The sequence below is a fragment of the Rhea americana genome, unplaced genomic scaffold, assembly GCF_003343005.1.
Source record: "Rhea americana isolate MKP2758 unplaced genomic scaffold, rheAme1 scaffold_21, whole genome shotgun sequence".
Lineage (NCBI taxonomy): Eukaryota > Metazoa > Chordata > Aves > Rheiformes > Rheidae > Rhea > Rhea americana.
The window spans coordinates 5,665,846-5,686,265 of record NW_028186258.1 but is presented as its reverse complement, the minus strand read 5'-3'; the positions used below and the strand labels follow the sequence as shown (position 1 = coordinate 5,686,265).

At 44.7% G+C, this 20,420-nt stretch overlaps 1 protein-coding gene across 1 annotated transcript; it reads left to right on the top strand.

The window, feature by feature from the left end:
* Nucleotides 1–443: 443 nt before the first annotated feature.
* Nucleotides 444–11,533, top strand: CACNG1 (calcium voltage-gated channel auxiliary subunit gamma 1). The gene is made up of 4 exons (XM_085304828.1): nucleotides 444–782; nucleotides 7,866–7,940; nucleotides 10,085–10,222; nucleotides 10,501–11,533. Exons 1-4 carry the CDS (start codon nucleotides 542–544, stop codon nucleotides 10,725–10,727), a joined length of 681 nt encoding a protein of 226 aa, XP_085160954.1. The 5' UTR covers nucleotides 444–541; the 3' UTR covers nucleotides 10,728–11,533.
* The last annotated feature ends 8,887 nt before the right edge of the window (nucleotides 11,534–20,420 follow it).

Here is a 20,420-nt window from a genome sequence, read left to right as displayed (position 1 = left end):
GCTCGCGTTGGAGCGACGTCTAAACTCCTTGCAAACACCGACGCGAGCCCGAGGGCCGCGYGCACCCCTCGCTGGCTTTGGGGCTGTTAGTCAGCTATTTACAGCCAAACCGAGCTCAGGCCCAGCGTTATTACAAGCACAGCTGTTTTTTCCCTAACCTAGCCGAAAAGTTAATCCTTCTGTCCATGCCTATTTCTGGGCAGGCTGCAAGTCAGACGGCTGCCGTCCTCCCACGGCGGCTGCAGCAGCAGCTGGCGAAACSCTCCAGGCGATGGCGGGGAAACGCTGAGCCCGCCGGGCGCTGCCCGCGGCGCGCGCGCCAGCCGGGGCCGCGCGCCCCCGGCGCTGACGGCTCCCAGCAGCTGCCCTGGCGGCCGCCCCACCGCCCGCTCGCCCCCGGCGGCGCTGCGCTGACATTTGAAGACGCTCGGGCGCGCCGGGGCGTCGGGAGATAGCCGGCGACGCGGCTCCACGCGAGCGCGGCCCGGCCCGGCCCGGCGAGCGGCCAGCCTGCGYGTTCCCCCCCGCCGCGCGGAGCAGCATGGACGAGAGCAAACCCCTGAAGATCCGGCTGACTTTCTCCGTCATCCTGGTTGGCGTCTCGCTCCTCTTCGCTGCCGTCGTGACGGACCACTGGGCCGTGCTGAGCCCCGAGGTGAAGAGTTACAATGCCACCTGCGAAGCGGCTCACTTCGGGCTGTGGCGGCTCTGCACGAAACGGATCTTCGTGCAGGAGCAGGGCGCCAAGGTGAAGGGCTGCGGGCCGATAAGCCTGCCGGGAGGTACGTGACAGCGCTCGTTCCCCAACCGCGCACAAAACCCGTGGGAGAAAGCATCAGGCGGTTGAGGTTATGGGACACAGCAGAAACAAAGTACAGTGTCTGTCCCCCTGGCTCTTAATCTGGCATGGCGCTGCCTGGTGCTTTGCTTTCGTATCACCCTGCAAACACCGCCTGTTCCCATTTCTCATGTTGTGCGAGTGTGCTGCATTGCCTTGCAAATATATTTTTAACCATATTTAAGTCATCAGTCCCTGCACAGCCAAGAGAGGGGCGGGTATGCAGGGAAAAGGATCGGACACGGTGGAAATCACAGACTGGATGGAGGATATCTTGCTGACATCTGCCCATGGTCCCACGGCACTCRGGCAAACCCACGCCAACTTCAACAAGCGTCAGCAGAGGAGGGTTTGCAGGACTGGGCCACCCTGCATGGCTGCATCTCTAGAAGGGTTTCCTGCTTCAGATAGTTATGAAGCAACAGCTTTTTCATGACAGTTATTAAGTTATCCACAGGCTATTTCAATAACAGTCATTGCTTGGGGCTGTGAGCAGGGCTGTGATTTACCAGCTTCCAAAAAAAGGTTGTAAACGGAGTTAGAAATGATTTGTCACTGCTTTCCTGAGTCTCCCTACCTTGCAGTGAAGGAAAGCCCTGAGCTTGCGGCTGAAAGCAGCCTAATCGGATACATTTCTTCATTGCAAGTTATTCCACCCAAATCAATAGGAAGGGTGGCAGAGGAGTGATCATAGCTGGTTTCCAGGAAGACCGTTACATTCCCGTGGTAAAAGGAGCTCATTATATATTTGCTGATTGCAAAGTCAGCAACATTCACACAGCGTGTACTAATATACTCTAGTCGTGACTGAACTACGCTGCTTTTTGAGAAGGCTAATAGGGAACTGGCTTCCTTCCAGAACAGAAATAACAGAATTGCTTTCATGTTAGATTTGCTGTTTGAAATGAAATATATATGTTAACACATATTTGAAAAGTTCTCATGCAAATCTTACTGCCTATGCTTACTGTATATGCTCTATATTACTGTAATCCTTTATCTATTTGGCAAAATTATTTATTCTGAAGCAAGGAGCTAGTCCACAGTGTTCAGATCTGCCTCTAGCCAAATTTGAGAGCGCGTGATCTGGAAACTTAATGTCTCTCACGTAGGCACTTACATATTCCTCACTGTATGCCTTTCTTTGCATGTGGAAGAAAACTCACACAAAAGAAAAATAATAGAAATTGGCTGATAAACACCAAAATTACACCAACTGCAGGACAAATAGAAAACTCATAAATACCCAGCTGTCTCCAGAAAGCAGATTTGCAGGCAGGGCAGCATGAAAGTGGCTACTATCTTTGACAGACATCAGCATGTGCTTGCACAGACTTGGAATCATGTCCCTGCACTGCCTGACTAACAGGCACAGTGAACGAATCGGTAATTGTGGAGATACTGAACCAGACCCTCCACCAGCAGCTCAGCCACACCACAGGCAGCTTGACAGGCTAGTATGTTTTTGTAGTATGAACAAATGAACAAATATGGAGTAAAAGAACATCGGTGGACATCAGTTTTCCTGAAAATCATGAGATGATTCAGATATTGAATCAGATATTAGTGCTATGAATGGAAAAGAAACAAACGAATTTATTACTGCGTTAATAACCATTTACTAGTCACTCTTCGGAAGAAATGGATGGCACTATTAATATTATTTATTAGTTTTTGAGCTTAGCACAGTGCAAAATGTGGAAGATGACTTGGCTCATAGTCTACAAAGCAGGCCTGTGATTTAGGCAAAGAGGTTTAAAATTTAACAACACTTTAGAGGATGTTGACAAATTGGAAAAGGGTTTGGCATGCTACTGTGAGGAGTAAAAATATCAAGAAGGTGACAGTTAAATCTGGGCAAATTCAGATTAATGTAGGGACATTTTTAACTGTGATCAATGGAACATTGGAGCTGTTTACTAGAGAGTGTGACAGAGTCCTCCATCACTGCCAATCTTTAACTCCAATGTAGGTGTCATCCTAAAAAGTCTGCTCTTGTGCACCTGCAAGATGGTAGCACAGGCGATGCTCTATAGCCTGGGTCTGCCACAATCAGGTAAAATTGTTCATGTTAAATATACAAGTCTGAATTTAGGCAACTCAAGTCTGATAGGAAAAGAACCAGAGCAAATGGGGTAACCAGCAGGCGTCCCATTCCCATCCATACAAGAGACTCACCCTGCAAGACTATTATGAACTATTCAGACCTACTATCTCTGTGTGTTTCAGAGCCCGTCCTCTGGCTTCCCCTGGCCTTGATGGCCATGTGAAAACCCTAGGTCTAGCCCGTTCCATCACTCAGCCCTCACCTTAAGTTTCAGTGCCTCCACTAATATGGCAACAGCTCCTGTCCTCTGAACTTGATACAAGTGACAATCTCAGATTAAAAACATCCCTCATCCAGCTCTTTCTAACCATCCAGCATGCCACAGAAACCCCACTACTAGAATCCTTCTCAGGTTCGAGAGTAAGACTGACTCCAACCTCTACCCCATGCCAATTGGTGATGGCTGCCACCCCTTAAACTCTGCATGCCCCAAACATCTGCTTATCTAACCTTCCTTTCTCCAGGAGGACTCCACATCGTGGCACCCAGAGGCTCAACCTTAGTTCTTTGCTCTTGCTTCATTTTGTGGCTGCCATAGCTGCCCTCAGGCTCCTCATAGCTATGAGTGGCAGGAGGGACTGGCTCTGCAGAAATAGAGGAAAGATGAATTAGCCCATTTCCTTGCGCACAGAAGTCATCCAAAAATCGTGGACCTGATGGCAAGGGACTAGGAGTGCTGTAAACAAAGGTGACCAGGAAGTGGGAGGGCAGTGTCTGAACTACAGACACTTCTGAGTTCACACTTGCCTTTGGGACTTCAGAGCCCCTGAACTGGGCCCGTCAGCAAACTAGGTGACATCGTGACAGAAATTATGCAATTAGTGGTGGAGAGAAACCAAGACTGCCACAAAGTATTATCCATTAGAAAACCTATGCATTATGTAAATGTGGTGTGACAAATGGGCTTTTCTCTAATTCATGATGCCCACAAGAGGGATTGAAGTCCCTCAGGTCTCTTGAATAAGAGGGGACTTTGTTGATACAGATATTCCCAGCTTAGCAGAGCACCGAAGTATCTTTAAACTGAAAACAGTATATCATTTCACCAAAAACAACAACCTGGCATTACTGTCCCACAATAACTGCATTTATCAATATGAGTATCTTCCCAAAGCTAACTCATTTATGTGATAACCCCATTTAGCATACCTTTCAAGAGCTATGCTTTAAGCTACCACACACAGAACCAGCCTTTTTTCCTGTAGATGAGTCCTTCTCTAAAAGAGGCTTCCYAGTGCCCCCCAGCCGCTGACCCTGCTTGGGCAGGAAGGGGGATTGCCTTGGCTCAGTCAAGTGGAAGGAGACTTTGGAAGAGCACTCACTTGAAGACTAGGGCTCCTTAGCATAAGGGTAACACAAATAACCAATTCCTTTTTTGCCGATGTTCTAGTTTAAAAGCAAGTACACATGAAAAATACGTCACGGTGTGGGTGCTGATTTCAGTCCCTTTGCCATTTTCAGGATAGAACCAGATCCTATGTTGARCTATGCAGCCTCCTGTAAATGTGATTTTATTATGACTTACATGTCATTTTAGTGTTGGGTAATATGCTTATGTAGCTATTACGTAGTTGTTCAAGATAGAAGCAGGAATGGTCCCCTCCACCATGCATCCATCAATAGAGTCTCTCCATCTCTCTGCTCATCCATCATAGCACTGTGCTACAATGGATGTGCCACGCTGACCCAGCTGCTCTCAAACCAGGGTGGCGTTATCTACTAGTTATCTGTCATATACATAAGTTATCCATCTGCCGTCTGCGCAGAGCTGTGAAAGATCACACCATGGCTGGATGGGTTTGACTGCCGGCTTTGTACAGTCAGCACCCATGGGGATTCCTAGTTCACACTTTCCTCTTCGCAGAATTAATTAGAAGTCAAACCAATGAATTCAAGATGAAGTGTCTCAGCTTCATCCTGTCTCCCTACCCTTTAGCACAGGAGTAAATGGACCCCTGAGCCAGCCTCCTATCACCAGCAGTGATTTTCATGCTCGACCACCACCAGGTTGTTGGCAAAAGTCTGCAGCTGCCCAAGCCCTGCTTACTCAGGGATGTGTTGCTCTCTTGGACTCATCATTTGCAGTTTTACTAGCAGATTTTTGAGTTCAAACATGTTTGCCATGGTCATTTTCAGGAATTATAAAGAGCTGGTCAGGAGATCCCAGAGCTGAACAACCACTAACCTAGTTGCAGACAAAGGAGAACCTGAGAACGCAACACAAGACAACGTCTCAGAGGAAYCTTCCACTAATGGGCTCCAATATGCTGCTTTAGAACTGTCTATCTCTTTGGAGAGAGAAAATAAATCTTCCTTGAATTAGTAACTCTAAAATCTACCATTTATGTGCTAGGAGAAACAGAAGAACTCAACTGGTATCTTGTTGCCACTAGAAATTAGTGCTGTAAATAGACAATATTTTCATAGAAGTAAATGTTTCCACAGAGGTTCCTTTGTTCACAGCCACTAATGGTCAGATGCTCTCATGCAGTGTGTCCAAGAGGCGCCACAGCAGTTACAGAAATGTAGTATGCTCTCCCTGGGCAGAAAAAAGGCAGTGCACCCTGCACAGTCTCTGTGCACCGGGGACACTTGCTCAGACTTTGCCTCATGGCAACAGTCTTACACTGAACCAGCGTATCCCGGTCTGGAGACGATGCAGGCCGGCAACRTGGAGCATACTCGGCCCCCAGACTTATTCTCAAAAATTCACAAAGTTCAGTAACTTCATTATTTAACAGAAAAGAGATGCTGATGTTAACAAAATGCCCACTGACAGTGGTTGTATTTCATACAGTCTTGGCAGGTTTCCCCTGTTCCCTGCAAGTTGAAGTACAGGGTGCAGAACGAGAGGTGCTGAACATGTCCTCTCAAGCGTCTGCTCAGGAGAATAGCTCAATCAGAGCACTGGCGCTGCTTGTGGCACCTCGATGATTGCACAATTCCAGCCAAATTCTTGGCAAGCAATTGTTCTCTCAGCTCTGCATCCCCTTCAAACCTTCAATTAAATAGGTTATAAATAGTGAGAACATGCTCCATCCAACCACAACTGCTGCCAAAGCTTAAAATCAATAGGTCCTCAGAAGACCCTTCCCCATCCCATTCCAGTGCTTCAGCTGAAGGTTGAAAGCAGTGTCTTGTTCTGGACATGCAGAGATGTGTTTCATAGTGCTGCTGAGTCCCAGACCAGGCACACAGGCTAGTGGGGTCTCCTGCACATTAGCATCCTGTCATATCATGTCTTGCAAAATATCRAGCCCCATCTATTGATTGTTTTGTTCCTGCTCTACGTCCCTCTTTAGAAATAAGTCACATAGTCCAATGCCTCCCAAGCATGGAGAACCACCTTTCTCCTAATTTCCAGTCTCAAGACTTTCCTGACAAATTTATAACAGTTTGCTCTTGTATCTCTCTCTAACTTAAATAATATTTCTCCTGCCTATTGTTTATTTCCATCCGCAGCTCCTATACATTTATTGACACTAACCACAAGCCCTCGCTTGCTTAATTTGCCTATGCTGAGTATTAAACCACACCATACCAAAGCTGTGTCTTTGAGAGACTCAGCTAGAAACTTCCCCCCAGTCATTATTTCCCTGCCCATGATCATGATCCTTACTCCGCTTACAAATATCCCCTACTTATAAATTACAAATATTCTCTACAAATATCCTGCTTATCTGGCAGCATGCTCACTTACAGTCCAGATAGAGGAACTCCATTAAGCTCCCATTATCTAACTCTGCTATCTTATCAAATTAAGTTAATTCACTAGCCTGACGGGAGCGAACTTTGATAAAGTCAGGTTGCATGATATCCTATTTGCCCTTGACTTGTGTGGCTTTTATTAGCCTTTCCTTCCTTTTACAATCTTTGTTTGCAGCTTTAGATAGCTTGTGTCAAGCATCTGACAGTCAGAAGAAAAAAGCTGCATCCTCCCTGTCATAGAAAAATGTCACAGGCTTTGTGGCATTGGCGCAGTCTCCGCGCGGTGACCCGCAGCGCAGTGACCCTAGGAAGGCACCATGCAGCAAACTTTTCTGGGCTACTTCTTCCCTCCCAGTCACTGCCGCAGTGAGGGATAGGAGCTGGAGAAGGGAAGATCAGGGAGGGAGGAGGTGGATGAGGACACTTGATCCTCCCTTTTTGGAGCCCAGGCTCGGCACAGGCGATCCTCGTACAGCCCAAAGAGGTCCATATGCGGTGATGCTCATACAGAGCCGTTGGCAGAGGCAGCTGCAAAGGGGAGCAAACTGAGATGCTAACTCAGCTGTGGGCACAGGGAGTCTCATTACCAGGAAATACAGCCATGGAGTAACGGCCAAAGACAGAATGAGAAAAATTATCTATAATTCATGCTTGAAATAGAAGCACGATCAGTGCGCAAAGCTCTCGGAGGGAGCAGCCTCCAAAAGGTAGCAGCAGTGGCTTCAACCTTGTCCATGCTACCATAGCCTGCCAAGCAAATGACATTCTTCTGCTCCCAAACGCAGCAGATTCAACTCCGATTTCTCAATGTCACTGTCCCCTCCACTCCCTTAGCAGGTTGGGATACAACATGTCAAGGAAAGTTCAAATATTAGAGGAAGTCATCAAACTGGGAGTTTGTCCCCCTATTGCCCTTTTGTGGAAAATGTTCTCCAACAGCAGGACAAGGGAAGCACAACTTTCAGGCCTGTTAATGCACTCCTTGAGCTGTTTTGAGAGCTTGAGGCCTAAATATTTGTGGTAGATCACTCATTGCCATCTTCATTCTTGAAAGAAGAGTTTGCTGGAGGTCTGCAGCAGAAACGAGATCCCATTAGCCTGTACTTTAAAAGTGTTTTAAGTATGACACTTCAATAAAAAGCAAAGTTAATTCTACTGCATTTTATCAGAGGTTCCTGAGCTCACAAAATTAAATTTCCCTTTGTTCTTCAGAAAGCAACTGTTCCTACTTTAAGCACTTCACTCCGGGAGAGAGCTCAGAGATATTTGAAGTAACCACCCAGAAAGGTAAGAATGGAGCCTGAAAAACATTTTCCTAACATTGCATGAACTGGGTGCACAGAAGATCTARTGACTGGGTCCCCAGTCCCCCAAATGAGCATTCGATCTTGGTTCCACTGAAATCAGTGAAGGAATTTCAACCAGTTATGATGTCAGCTGCAATAATGTAAAAAGGCTCTGAACAAGGTCAAATACCAGCTTTCTAGGAAGAATAATTTTTATATATAAGTTGCCTCCACTCTTAAACATGACCTTATTCAAAGTTTTCCCACAAATATGTGACAATATCAATACGCACCAAAACTGGAAAAGTCTTTTCATCATAAAAAATGACATTCACACCATTGGCACTATCTTCTACACTCTAAACCTTTACCATCAAAGGAAGAAGACATTAATAAAGTCTAAATAAATAAATCATATGCCGAGCAGAGTCTTGACCCTGAAAAGAAGTACAGAGACTCTGTGAAAACCATTAGGAATTTTATGCTTGATACTGATTTTGTAAGAAAGTCACATAAAAACCAGAGTGATCAGTGACAGGGAGGAAGGGAGATTCTGTAAAGACACTTACAGACAGTATTTACACAGCATGGATTTTGAAAATGGTCTTTCACAGACAAATTATTCATTTCTAATCAGTCCCTTCTAAAGCAAAATATTTTTTAGCACTAATCTAATGTGCTCCTCTCTCTTTCTTGCCTTTTCATTGAGGACAAATTCCTTTGTAGTTTGCCACATAACATATTTTAGTGTGGAGTAAATGAAYTGACAATTACATTACACATATTAAACAATCTGCTCTGCTTCCAGTGGAAATTAAAATGGAAAACCCTGCAGCACAGGTTTTCTAAAGAAGCAGTTTCCCAAGGCAAGAAAGTTTGTGAATTTTAAATGGGTAAAAGAGYATATATCTGAGCTACCTGCTTTTGTTTATTTATATGCTGCTAGATCTATCCATCTGATCTTAAAAGTGTATCCAATGTTTTCTTGGTCATTTCAGAAGAAATTTGGAAGGAACTTACTTTCTTTGAAGAAAAAGCCTAAGCCATAGCAAAAGATTTTTATACTGAAACTAACTCTTTCAGGCAGTTCTAACACATAGTAAAGAAAACCCAAAAGAAAAACTTTAAGAAAATTATAATAAAATTGTGGTATGAAAGCAAAGAGAACAAAGAATAAGTGCTATTCACTTTCACAGAAATAGCTCCATTTTGATGGGAGCTAATTAGTATCAGGCAAAAAGATTCTTTGTGATTTTGCCTAGAAGATATATTTTTTAATGGTTTGAAAGGCAAATACCATCAGGCATGATGATGTTCATGCATGGCTACATATGTTAAATATTAAACTAATCTGAAAACGAATGCAATATGTAAATGAAGGTCTGAATTATTCAAATAGCAATCTTTCCCCACCATTCAGACACTGAACTGCGCTTTGCTGGGTGAATTATCTGGTGCATATCCTAACAAGTTTATCAAAAGAGAGGGCATTTTATGGAAGGTTTAATCCTCTGCCCTTGAGAAGCTGAATTTTCACAGAACTAGAAATCATTGTTTTATAGAAAAGAAAAAGAGGCTATGCAAACACTTCACCTCTGGCCTCCCTCCTGCTTAGTCTGGTTTGGCAGCTCTAATTTGGAGCCCTATGGYGCTTACAACTGTCTTTCTGTATCGGTGCAACATTGGCACCACGCACTGGGGCCTCACAGAGGTCCTGTAATACGGCTCTAGAATAAAAATAGCCTAAAGCTGTCTATTTACTGTAAGAGAAGAGTGTGGATTGATGGAAGAAATGAGAACGCGGAGTGCAGTAATCCCAACAATAACATCTATGCAGCAGGGTTGACCTGACTCCAGCCCAGAGCTTCAGCAGGCCAATGTGGTCACCAATTGCTCCTTCAGTATGTGCTCCCAAAAAGATTCCCTCTTTTGTTCTCTCTGTTTTTTACACTCTTTAAATTCAAAAGAAACATGGCCAATATTTGCTACTGCTTTTATCTGWGAGAAATCATTAGAATGAGTCCTCCCTCCCTTTACAGCAATGAGAAGATACCTCGTTCTGACTGACCTTCTGCAATAGCTGATGGAAGCATGCTCGAAATGTGCAGACRTTTACTTTTTTTGGTCTTTGTTTTGCTTTGGCAGAATACAGCATTTCAGCTGCAGCCATTGCCATCTTCAGTGTTGGCTTTGCAATCATCGGAACAATCTGTGTCCTCTTCTCCTTCGGGAAAAAGAGGGACTATCTGCTGAAGCCAGCTTCCATGTTCTACACCTTTGCAGGTAGGAGGGTTGGTGCTGAAATACTTGCACTTAGTTCATAGGAAAATGTGGAGAAACAAACCTTCAGGTCTTCCTAGAAGCTAATAATCAACTTATATGGTCTGAGTTTTAGCAGAGATCAGAGCAGTTGTTATTGTTGGTTCTTCAAATATTAAAGTCAATGACTCACCTGTGAAGCTCACTGCAATTTTTCTATGCAAAAAGGCAGATAAGATGGTTAATTAAGGATGAAAAATTGACAGCTGGCTGTTCAACCCACTGCTCTCATCTTCCTTCAGGTCTCTGCATCATCATCTCTGTTGAAGTCATGAGACAATCTGTGAAAAGGATGATTGACAGTAAGGAGACAGTCTGGATTGAGTACAGTTACTCTTGGTCTTTTGCCTGTGCTTGTGCCTCCTTCGCCCTGCTCTTCATCTGTGGAATTATTCTCCTTCTGATTGCCTTGCCTCGCTTCCCCCAGAATCCTTGGGAGACCTGTATGGATGCAGAACCAGAGCACTAATGTTCCCATCACCCACCCTTGCTTAAAAAGCCAGAAAGTGTTTGGAAAAAATATATATTTTTAAAAATGTCTGGATACCACTATATCATGTTTACTGCCACTCCATTAACTAAGTCATTACTGAACCAAGAGATGTTCAATTACAATTATTATTTTCTTTCGGTTTTCTAAGAAAGGAGAAAAAGCATTAAGAACAACAGCACGGGTCATCAGTAAATGTCACTCTGCTCTACTGCACTTTGTACTTTCACCCTGCTGGAAGCTGAGGGAGGTGATTTGCAGTTTGGAGATGCATTGAGCTGATGCAGTCAAGGAAAAACGCATGTGTGAGTGAGCGCAAGCCACATAAAGGACATCATTTTTAGGCAGAAAATATACGATCTAGCTAGGCTAACGGGTATCAAGCTTTATTCCTGACTTGGTCAGAGAGAATCAGTGAAAAACACTAGCTCCTCAGTGAGTCCATTTCCCTATTTGTACCACACTCCTGTACCTCCCAGAGAAGTTTCAGTTCATCAGTCTTGAATTAGTTGGAGATCCTTACACTATTCTATTGTTCGCAGTGTTAAAATAAAAACAGACTTCGCCTAGCATAGGGAAAAAAAATAGCCTACAAATTTACACTTTGCAGTTCTATTCTTCTGAATTAAGCACAAAAGAAAACCCCAAAATCATGATTTCTGTTCTACTTAAACTTTGATGGCAAAGCCAAGAAGTACTGACCATAAATGATATTTTCTTTTAATAAAAAGCATAATCTTCCAGTAGTATGATTTTCTGCACGATGATTTTTGAGGGATGAATCACATGGCCCATCAAATTCTGCTAGAGCCAGTATTATGGTGTAATTCTGCATGGTATTTACTGTACGTAGGTCTAATTCGTTCCTTGTGAATGAACTCACAGAATATCCTGCCTTGCTCGCTGCATACATACATAAAAGTACATACAAAGAAATATCCTCCAAGGTAGCTGTCAAAAACAAAAGGACTTGGATTTAAAYGCCCAGGAGAGTCAGCCACAAAATACTACAAAGAAGGTCTTGCTGTTCGTGCTCTTCTTCCTCTGCCCGAGGCATCGCTGSTGGGTGACACTGCCAACGTTTGCTGCCTCGCAGGGGCAGCGCCCTCCCGCAGCCGCCCCGCGCCGCCGGGGCCAGAGCTTCACCACGGCCTCACGCTTCCCGTGCCCCGTGTGCGGGACCGGCCCGTGGCGCCGAGCCCTGTACACAGCCCGGAGCCCACTCAGCAGCAGGAGGGGGACCTCCGTAGTCCTCGTTTTAACCTAAAAAAAAAAAACAAGAGGGAGAAAGAAAAGGAAAAGGCAACTCAGGAAATAACAAGGTATTCGTATTACTCACACAATTAGCAATTTATATCTCAGTGATTCCTGTTGCCAACGGGAAAGTCACACAAGCTGTCATGGAAAGGAGGTGTTTGATGGAAAGCTTTTTCTTTCCAAGTTGTGGGGTTTGTTTGTTTTTTGTTGTTGTTGTTTGTTTTGTTTACAGTTCAGTTTTTAGAATTCCTTCAACATTTTTGAAATATTTTTCCAAGCAGGAAAATGCCTTTCTTTTGTGTTTTTTTTCCCCACTGGATAATTTGAAAAACAGGAGAAAAGGAAACAGAAGTGTTCATTCCCTCACTGACTAACACCAACTATTCACAGTTTTAAAGCCAAAAGAAGACAGAATTCAGAACAGAAAAATTCAGATCATTTTGAAGAAATCGGGAATTGTGACATTTTGCTGTTCAAATACTTAAAGAAATTAAGGACCATTTTTCTGCTAGTGATCRTAGCATGCAGAACGAAGGCTTGTCCATGGCTGTACCAGGGCCAGTCYGAGCATTTTATGCAACCAAGTCCTAGCAGCATCCAGCTGGAGCTCTTGCTGCAGAAAACCAGCTCCTCAATCGTGTGTCTCAATTTTCCCATCAGTAAAGTGGTAGCAAGAATACTGGGCTTTTGTGCAGTTGCATTAAAATTTTTCAAGCTCTTTGAAGTTGAAAAGCACTACAAATAACGTGTATATTATAAAGTTTGGGGATAAAGCATTCATTGGTGCTGAGATCTGAGTATAAACTGGGGAATTCTGCCTACATCTCTCATAATGAGAGACAACTGGAAGTCTTCAAGTTGTCACTGAACCATTGTGAAATGCTAAATGGTTTTGAAATCTTATTTTTGGATAYGGAGCTGACGTTCCTAGTTTGCATTTTCATTGTATGAGGAAAACAGAGGTTAGTTTCTAGGGAGAGCCTTTACATGCTACAACAGAGAAGAAAGTTTGCACCCCTCCTGCTGTGCCCAGCCCCAGTCTGGGATGCCCAAGCACATGCAGAACATCAGATGAACCTGARGGCAACAGCTGGGAGGTCTAAAGGCATTCCCAGCTCAGCCTCCCCCAGCAAAATGACAGTACCTTGGATGCACAACGGGTTGAGATAACGTAGCTTTGGGTGCGAAAGTCAGAGCCTCACCACTCCACCCCAGCAAGGGAAGACTCCAGCTGGGTGACACGGATGGGAYGCGCCTACAGAGGCCCTGGTTTGTGGTGCTGGTGGGACCTCCCATGCCCCTGCAAAAGCCTTTTGTGCACACCSTTTTTCATGCACCAGCTGCTTCTTGCTATGCTTCTTCAGCAAAAAAAGTAATTTCTGGGTTGTTTCTTACCCTGACAGGCCAGCTTGTTGCCCAGCCAAGAAGCTATTTATTCCCATTAGCAATGTGGCCAATTATATTTGATATTCATTAGCAAGAAGAACATATTTTAGACAAACAGACCGCAGAGGGCCTCATGCATGCCCCCCTGCTTGTGCCCGGGCTGGGACGCCTCATCCCAGCCCCGGCGAGGGCGGTGGGAAGCTTCCTCCAAGTGATGGGGTTTGGCCTGGATCCAGAGGCTTTATGGCTTCTCTGTGCTCACTTTACTCGTGTGTAAGAGAAAATACACTGCTTAATGCAGYGAGGCCTTGGACCCAGAGACTATAACTCAGACAGCTGGGCTCGATGCCTTCCTAAAGCTCGTGAACTCACCAAGCCTCATTTTCTGTCTGCTGTAAGTTAAGAGGCTTTTTTGATCATTCACTGCTTCAGCATGTTTCCTGCAAGACGGAGAAGCATGTGCATGACTTCATTTTCCTTTTCCAGATATTAATAAGCGCTGCTGAGGGACTCATCCGTTAAATCGGTCATTGGTATTCACAGTGGGAAAGCCACCGCTCCTCCRGCCGGTTTGTTCTGCCATATCCAAATCTCTCTGCCAGGGAGCTGATAATGTGTTTCAAGGGAGTTAATAAAAGGAATTGGCCTTTGTACAAGGGAAAGAAGAATATAACGTCTGGAGTGGGAGGGGGAAGGTGTAACTGGTCTGAGTTTTCATTCTCTCAACTGAGCAAACGGCAGAAAACGGCCACGGATAACGTGAACACGGCCCAAAGATGTGAAAGAAATGTTCGTGTCCTCCTTCRCTGCGAGCAAGGTGCCCTCGTGCTTCTAACGGGAGACCGCGGCGTTGCTAAGCCTGCCCGCTGCACTCGCAATCCAAGCGCTAAATCGCAGCCAGTGCAAGAGAAAAACATGAAGCTTTTTTGTTTATGTGAAACTAAGGTTTGCTGTCAGGCACGAGTCACGGAGAGAGTCTGCTTCCCTTATTTTTAAATGCTGTGTTGTGTGAATTTAATGTGCAGAAAGGTGCCAGACTAACAGCCCTGAGGAACAAAACTGCCTGTTTAGCAAGCAGCGAGCTCAACTCTCCAAACGGCACTTACCCGTGAAGAGACACCGCGGCGCCAGCGAGAGCCGCCGCGCGCGAGCTCCCTCCCGGCTCCGGGCTCGGCGGCCCCGGGCGCCCGGGCAGCGCGCGCGGCTGGCGGCTGCAGCCGCCGAACGGGCCGCTCCAAAGCCGCTGCCCAAAACCCACCTCTGCGGCTCRGGCTGGAGGCGGCGCGTATGAAGAGCGAGGTGCACTCAAGGGTTACTTACTTCGTTCCCTCTTTCTTTTTGCACTGATTCCTTTCTGCTCCAGCCCTTCCTTGCGGTCGTCACCTCTTTCCCCCTCTTTTGGGGGGCTGGCAGGGCGGGGGTTATCTCCAGCAGGTCCCGCGGACCCCCGGACTGCCTGTCCGCAGCGGCCCCGCGGCCGCAGGGGCGCTCGGCGGCCCGGGAGAGTCGCCCCAGATGAGCGCTGCGACCTCGGGCCTGGTCCCGCGGCGGGCGTTTGCATGCCGGAGACTTGACCGACAGGCAGAAACTATTTATAAAACAAATCTCATCTTAAAACTCGTTTAAAATAAATTTCAGCTTTCCATGGCGGGCTAGTGCCACTTTGAATGTTATATATGTATTTTTAAACTGCAATACTGGRCCATCAGGCTGTGCTGAGCCACCACCTGCCCTCCCAGCGTCCCGACCCGGCTGAAATGAATCCACACAAATTGCTCACCCTCTCCGTTATCTCCGAGGGGCAGGAAAGGAGCTTTGTGGCTTTGTTTTGGTTGAGGTTTGCCGCACTTGTAGGCGCTCTGACTCCAGTGCAGCTAACGAATACAAATTCGAGCCTTCCAGGCATCACGGAGCCGCATGCCGTCTCTAGGTGCAACGCGAGCTGTTCTTCCGTTTTCTGCAAGGAAATGCTGAGAAAGGAATAAACRCTGATTTCTGGCCTAGTTTCTTTTTAATGAATTTGAACACAAGGCACTGGTTCAGAACAGGACTCCCAGAGTCTTTTTTTTTTTTTCCTTCCCCCCCTCCTTTTTGCAGGGCAGAGTTTGGCAGGTCAAATCCCAGGGCGCTGCTTCAGTTTTGTGCCCACTACTATTAGTCTCACTGAGAAGACAGCGATGAATTTACAGCAGGTCTCTTGTGAAAGTACTTGCCCTTCRGGAGAGAGAAAATCCTATGGAAAACGGACTGACATCTTCTAACTAGTTTTGGATAATTCAGATCTCAGAGCGCTTTCTGTAATTTATCAAAAGCATATATTAAATCCTAATGAAGTTAAAACTTTTCAACATTTTTCAACTGAAGCTGTTAAAAACCCAAAATCCAACCGATACTTCCATTACATTTGCTGAAGATCTTTTTACTTTTCTGGAATGAAAGAAAAGAGCTTAGAATTTCTGCTTTAATCCTTGCTCCCTGACACAGCCAACAAAATGCTACTGGAGAAAATATCCTACACCAAGAGAAATAGCCTGTATTTGGTGTCAAGGAATACGATGTGCAAATTTTTATAGGCACCATAGATCATCACCATCTATCTTGACAAGATAATTGTCTACAATTTTTGTAGGAAAACTAGAAATTTAAAAACTAACAATACAAATGAAATGAGTTGAATGATGAGACAGGAAGAGGCTAGAGCCTCGTGGGCTTATTGCTTTGGAGATGTTCAGATTCTGTTACATTGGCATTTACTCCAAAATCCAGTCAAACACATTTACTTACTGCTTTCAGTTGTACTGACCATAGAGGTGTAGCACGTGTGGCAAAAGCAGCGCTTATAGCAGCAACCTCTGCATAAAACATAGTAGAACTCGAGAAATCTGGGAACGAAACATTAATTAATCAAAGTAGCGAATAGTACCCARGGGGTTTGCAAGGTCAGGTTCACCAGAAGCGTTCACACCCCGCCGAGAAAGGGCCAGTAATGCCACAGTCYACGTAATTAAACAAAGCGGTACAATATATATTAGGTGTCAACTTTCAGGAGAAAACGTRGGTGAAAGGGCTGTGATTCTAGCTCAGCCTGCTTTTGTGCTAAGAGTTATTTACTGTTTGCATTGGGGAAACACTAAAGGCTCCTGCTGGAACAGGGAAGCCTTGTAAAGGGTGAAGACTGATAGCAGACGGCACAGGGAGGGGAACTATCCCCAAAACACGTCTTTGGTTCAGATGAGTTTGACACTGTGAGCACTTCTGAGAACTCCGAGCTTAACAAGCCTGTCCCTGTTCCAGCACGTCCCTCGGCRGGCGTCACGTGCCACCTCACCTGCCTGCTGGTGTCGGATGTGTTTCCCCATGGACTCGGGGGGTTCTGCAATTCATTTGAAAGTCCCCCCACGTACTTCTCGGCAGACCAGCGAGGTGCAACGATGGGAAAACGCTAAACACAACTCATCTGAAACGTGCTGTCAGTCGCGTAGGATCAGATTCTGCCCGGGCCGTTCACATCAAACCAGCGCCCAACTCTGCGAGGAAGGGACGTTCGGAGCAAGGCACAGTTCAGCCTTACGGCAGGGGACCAAATCTGACAAAGAGCTTGATGAAAAAGGGGCACGAGATGGCACGAAGCTCGTCCTGSCCGGGCAGCACGCCCCCCGAGCCGCGTGGCACACGAAGGCCGGGGCGCGGGCGCTTTGCGGCAGCGACCAGCCGCACGCGCGAGGACCCTGGGGAGCCTGCAGCTACGGCGGGGCAGAGAGGAGCTTGGTGCCCGTCGTCTCAGGAGCTGGAACAAGCCGCCCCTGCCCCACTGCCRGGGCGGTGGGAGCTTCCCTCCAGGACGAGTAACGAAGAGCCGGCAACGACCCCTCGGAGGCACCAGCCGGCACTCGAGCGCGGAGGAAGGGCGAGCGCGCGGAGCAGGCGCCGGCACTCACCCGGGCGCGCGGCCGGCRCCCCGACACCCCACCCGCGACGCCCCGCGGAAGGACCGGAGCCCCGAGACAGCGTCTCCTCCGGTTTCCTGCTCTGACTCCGTTAAGACCAAGTTTGAAAGCTCCCGGTTTCGTATGAATTCACTCTTCAAACAGAGAGAGGAAAATCTACCCACCGAATTYGTCAAGAAACTTTTCAAAGGGCAGGAGCTCCATTTTAAAATTTAAAAAAATATACTGATTCGTTCAAATAATTTATTTTAAATCTCTCAATACTACGTTAGCTCCTGTCGTAACGACATCTGCCCATGAGACATCCCTATGTTCCTCGTGAAAAAGTGAAATTAAAGAGAATAAAATCAGAACTTATTTATACACACACACACACACACACACACACATATATATAAGCTTTAAAGTGTGATATTTTAGCTATAAAAAAAAGTCATGGACTCAAATACTCAACTGGTGAAAACACCCAAGCCTCCATTCATTTCCTCTGAGTGAAGACAATTTACACAAACTGAAAATCTAAGCTCAGACTTTAAAATTTTCACCATAAATGCAGCTGCTCCATATATACTGCAGAGCCAGTGCCCACTGGAGCCTTCTGCAAGATTTAAATTATTTCAGTAAGAGCCAGACGAGGCCCTAAAAGAGTTTACAATACAGGTTCTTCAGGCAGCAATGACACCAATAAAAGTTAGGCAATTTGTTTTAAAAAGAAAAGATTCCACTCAGGGCTATATACATGACGTATATGGGCCAGACAAGACATTTTAAAACAAATAATCTTTTSGAAAAAAATATTAACTTCAAGAAATGAAAGTGATTCATCCCAAACATTTCCGAAGTTGATATTTAGCAGATATCCACCATACTCTCCTCAAACTCTCGGGCGAGAGCACTTATGAAAATTTATAAGCAAAACCTGTGGGGATTYTTATAAAGTTATATAACGGAAAATGTCAGTTCAGAGGAAAGAAAAAAAAAGAAAAAAAAGCCACTTTATCCATAACATAACCACGGTAGAAAAAATGCCAGCGTAAGACAGTAAGAATAAAACGTGAAGTGTGACCGCTTTCCCCTTAACTAATTCACAGATAGCAGTAAATTAACAAGTGACGTTTATTAGTTTAATATTCAAATATGGTGAACAGAATCAAAAGACTGCTCCATATAAATGAGTGATTTTGAAACCCCTGAAATTACAATGCCAACTCGGCGAGGTGAAGTGCATTTGAACCCTGCCTAAGCTTGCGGCACCTCGCACCGCGGCCCGTCCCAGGCGGCGCCGCTCGGGGAGCGCTTGGGCCAGCCGCCGGGAACCGGCACGGCTCCGCCGAAAGGGATTATCTGCTCCCGAGCACACGTCCGGCCCCTGCAAATAAACTTCCCGTGGACCTATTTCCGCAGCCCTCAGCTCAGCAAAAACCCATTTAAGCTCATAGGGGTTTTGCTTGACTGCAGGTTGCAGAATTTGGCCTTTGCTCATTTTGGGTCTTCTAGATGTGATGCCACATGCTGAAGTGCGAAGCAGTAATTGGCAGGGGCTTTCTCCTCCCCCAGCATCTCTCGTTTGGTTTAGACATTAGGAAATAAATTAACCAGTTATGCATCTTTTTCTTCACAGCCAAAAGAAAAAAAATTGTTTTTCAGATAAGTTTCTGAACCATGAACCAGCAAAGATTTATAATAAAAAATTTATATGCAAACCTCTGCAGTGTACTGAGTTTAAATGAACCTTATTATGTAAAGACCCTTACCTTACAACATGAGACCAAATGCAGAAAAACTGATTGTAACCAGAGCAAAAATCTGATTGAATACAGCAGCAGCCACTGCGCATTAGTAAGGTACCCCATGGTCAGCTGTGCAGATCTGAAACCACCCCACACAGCTCTAGAATTTTAATTCTTGCATGTAATAAATGGAGGAACATTGTAAATACACCCAGCCCCAGTCCCAGTAAAAATTAAATATTTTCCAGATTTAAAGTTATCTCTTCAAGTGTAAAAGGAGGACTACTTATCTGGAGAAACTATACAAAAACCCCCTCTCTATCTCCCCAGCTGCAGAAGTACGAACAGTGTGCAAAAGCAGAGGTCTTTACGGACAACATTTATCTTCCTAGTTTCCACTGACACTTGTTTCTTTAATTTTTACATAGCCCATAGAATTTTATTTTTAGTACATACTCCTGAAGGGCCAGGTTTGTGGAGAACTTAGCAGAACTCATATACTTAAACAGCCTGAAAGCCATTATCCCGCACAGATTTAGATTAATTTGGATGCAGCTTTGACAAACATTAAATCTCTTCTTTAATGATGTTCCTCAAACAAAACAGTTAGCAAAATATCTGAATTTCCTTGTATAATGTCACATTTTAATGTAAACATCAAATAATGTACCAAAAGTTTTACCAGAAAAAAAAATTAAAGCGGCACAATTCTTTATACCACTGGAGAAGGGGGGAGGAAAAAGCCAGATTACAAACATTTACACATGCATAGTGAAAAAAATTAAACAAACAAACAAAAAGGTATTTTACTAAATTCACGCATTTTTTTTAAAATAGTTATTAAATCTACTAAGCACCAACATACCTAAAAATTTATTTTCAGCTTCATGATTCATTTAAAAAACCTATCAAATTAACTTTTCAAACAAGCTTATATTACTAGCTTGTCCAAAAATAAAATGTAGAGTATTTTTTTTTAAAGTATACCAATACTTTTTATCTGAATGTTTCCAAACAATGGCATAGGTGTCTGCAAAGAATGCCTTTACTTTACCCTACAGTGGATGGAAAATACAATACCACATCATACAGAATCTAAAACTATAAAAGTCTGAGAATGCAGCATCCCTTCACAAAAAAGCTGATAAAACTGAAAGTATTTAGAAGATGCTGCACCTTTATTAAAAAAAAAATTAAATGAATTTAAGCAGAAATAACATACATTTTTACATTAACTGGCCATTTCTGGTACAGAAACCCAGCATAGTATGCTAATGTTATTGAATAAATGTAAATGCTACTTACAATCTTTTTAAATACAATTTAGACAAACTTTTTTCTTTTTTTCTTTT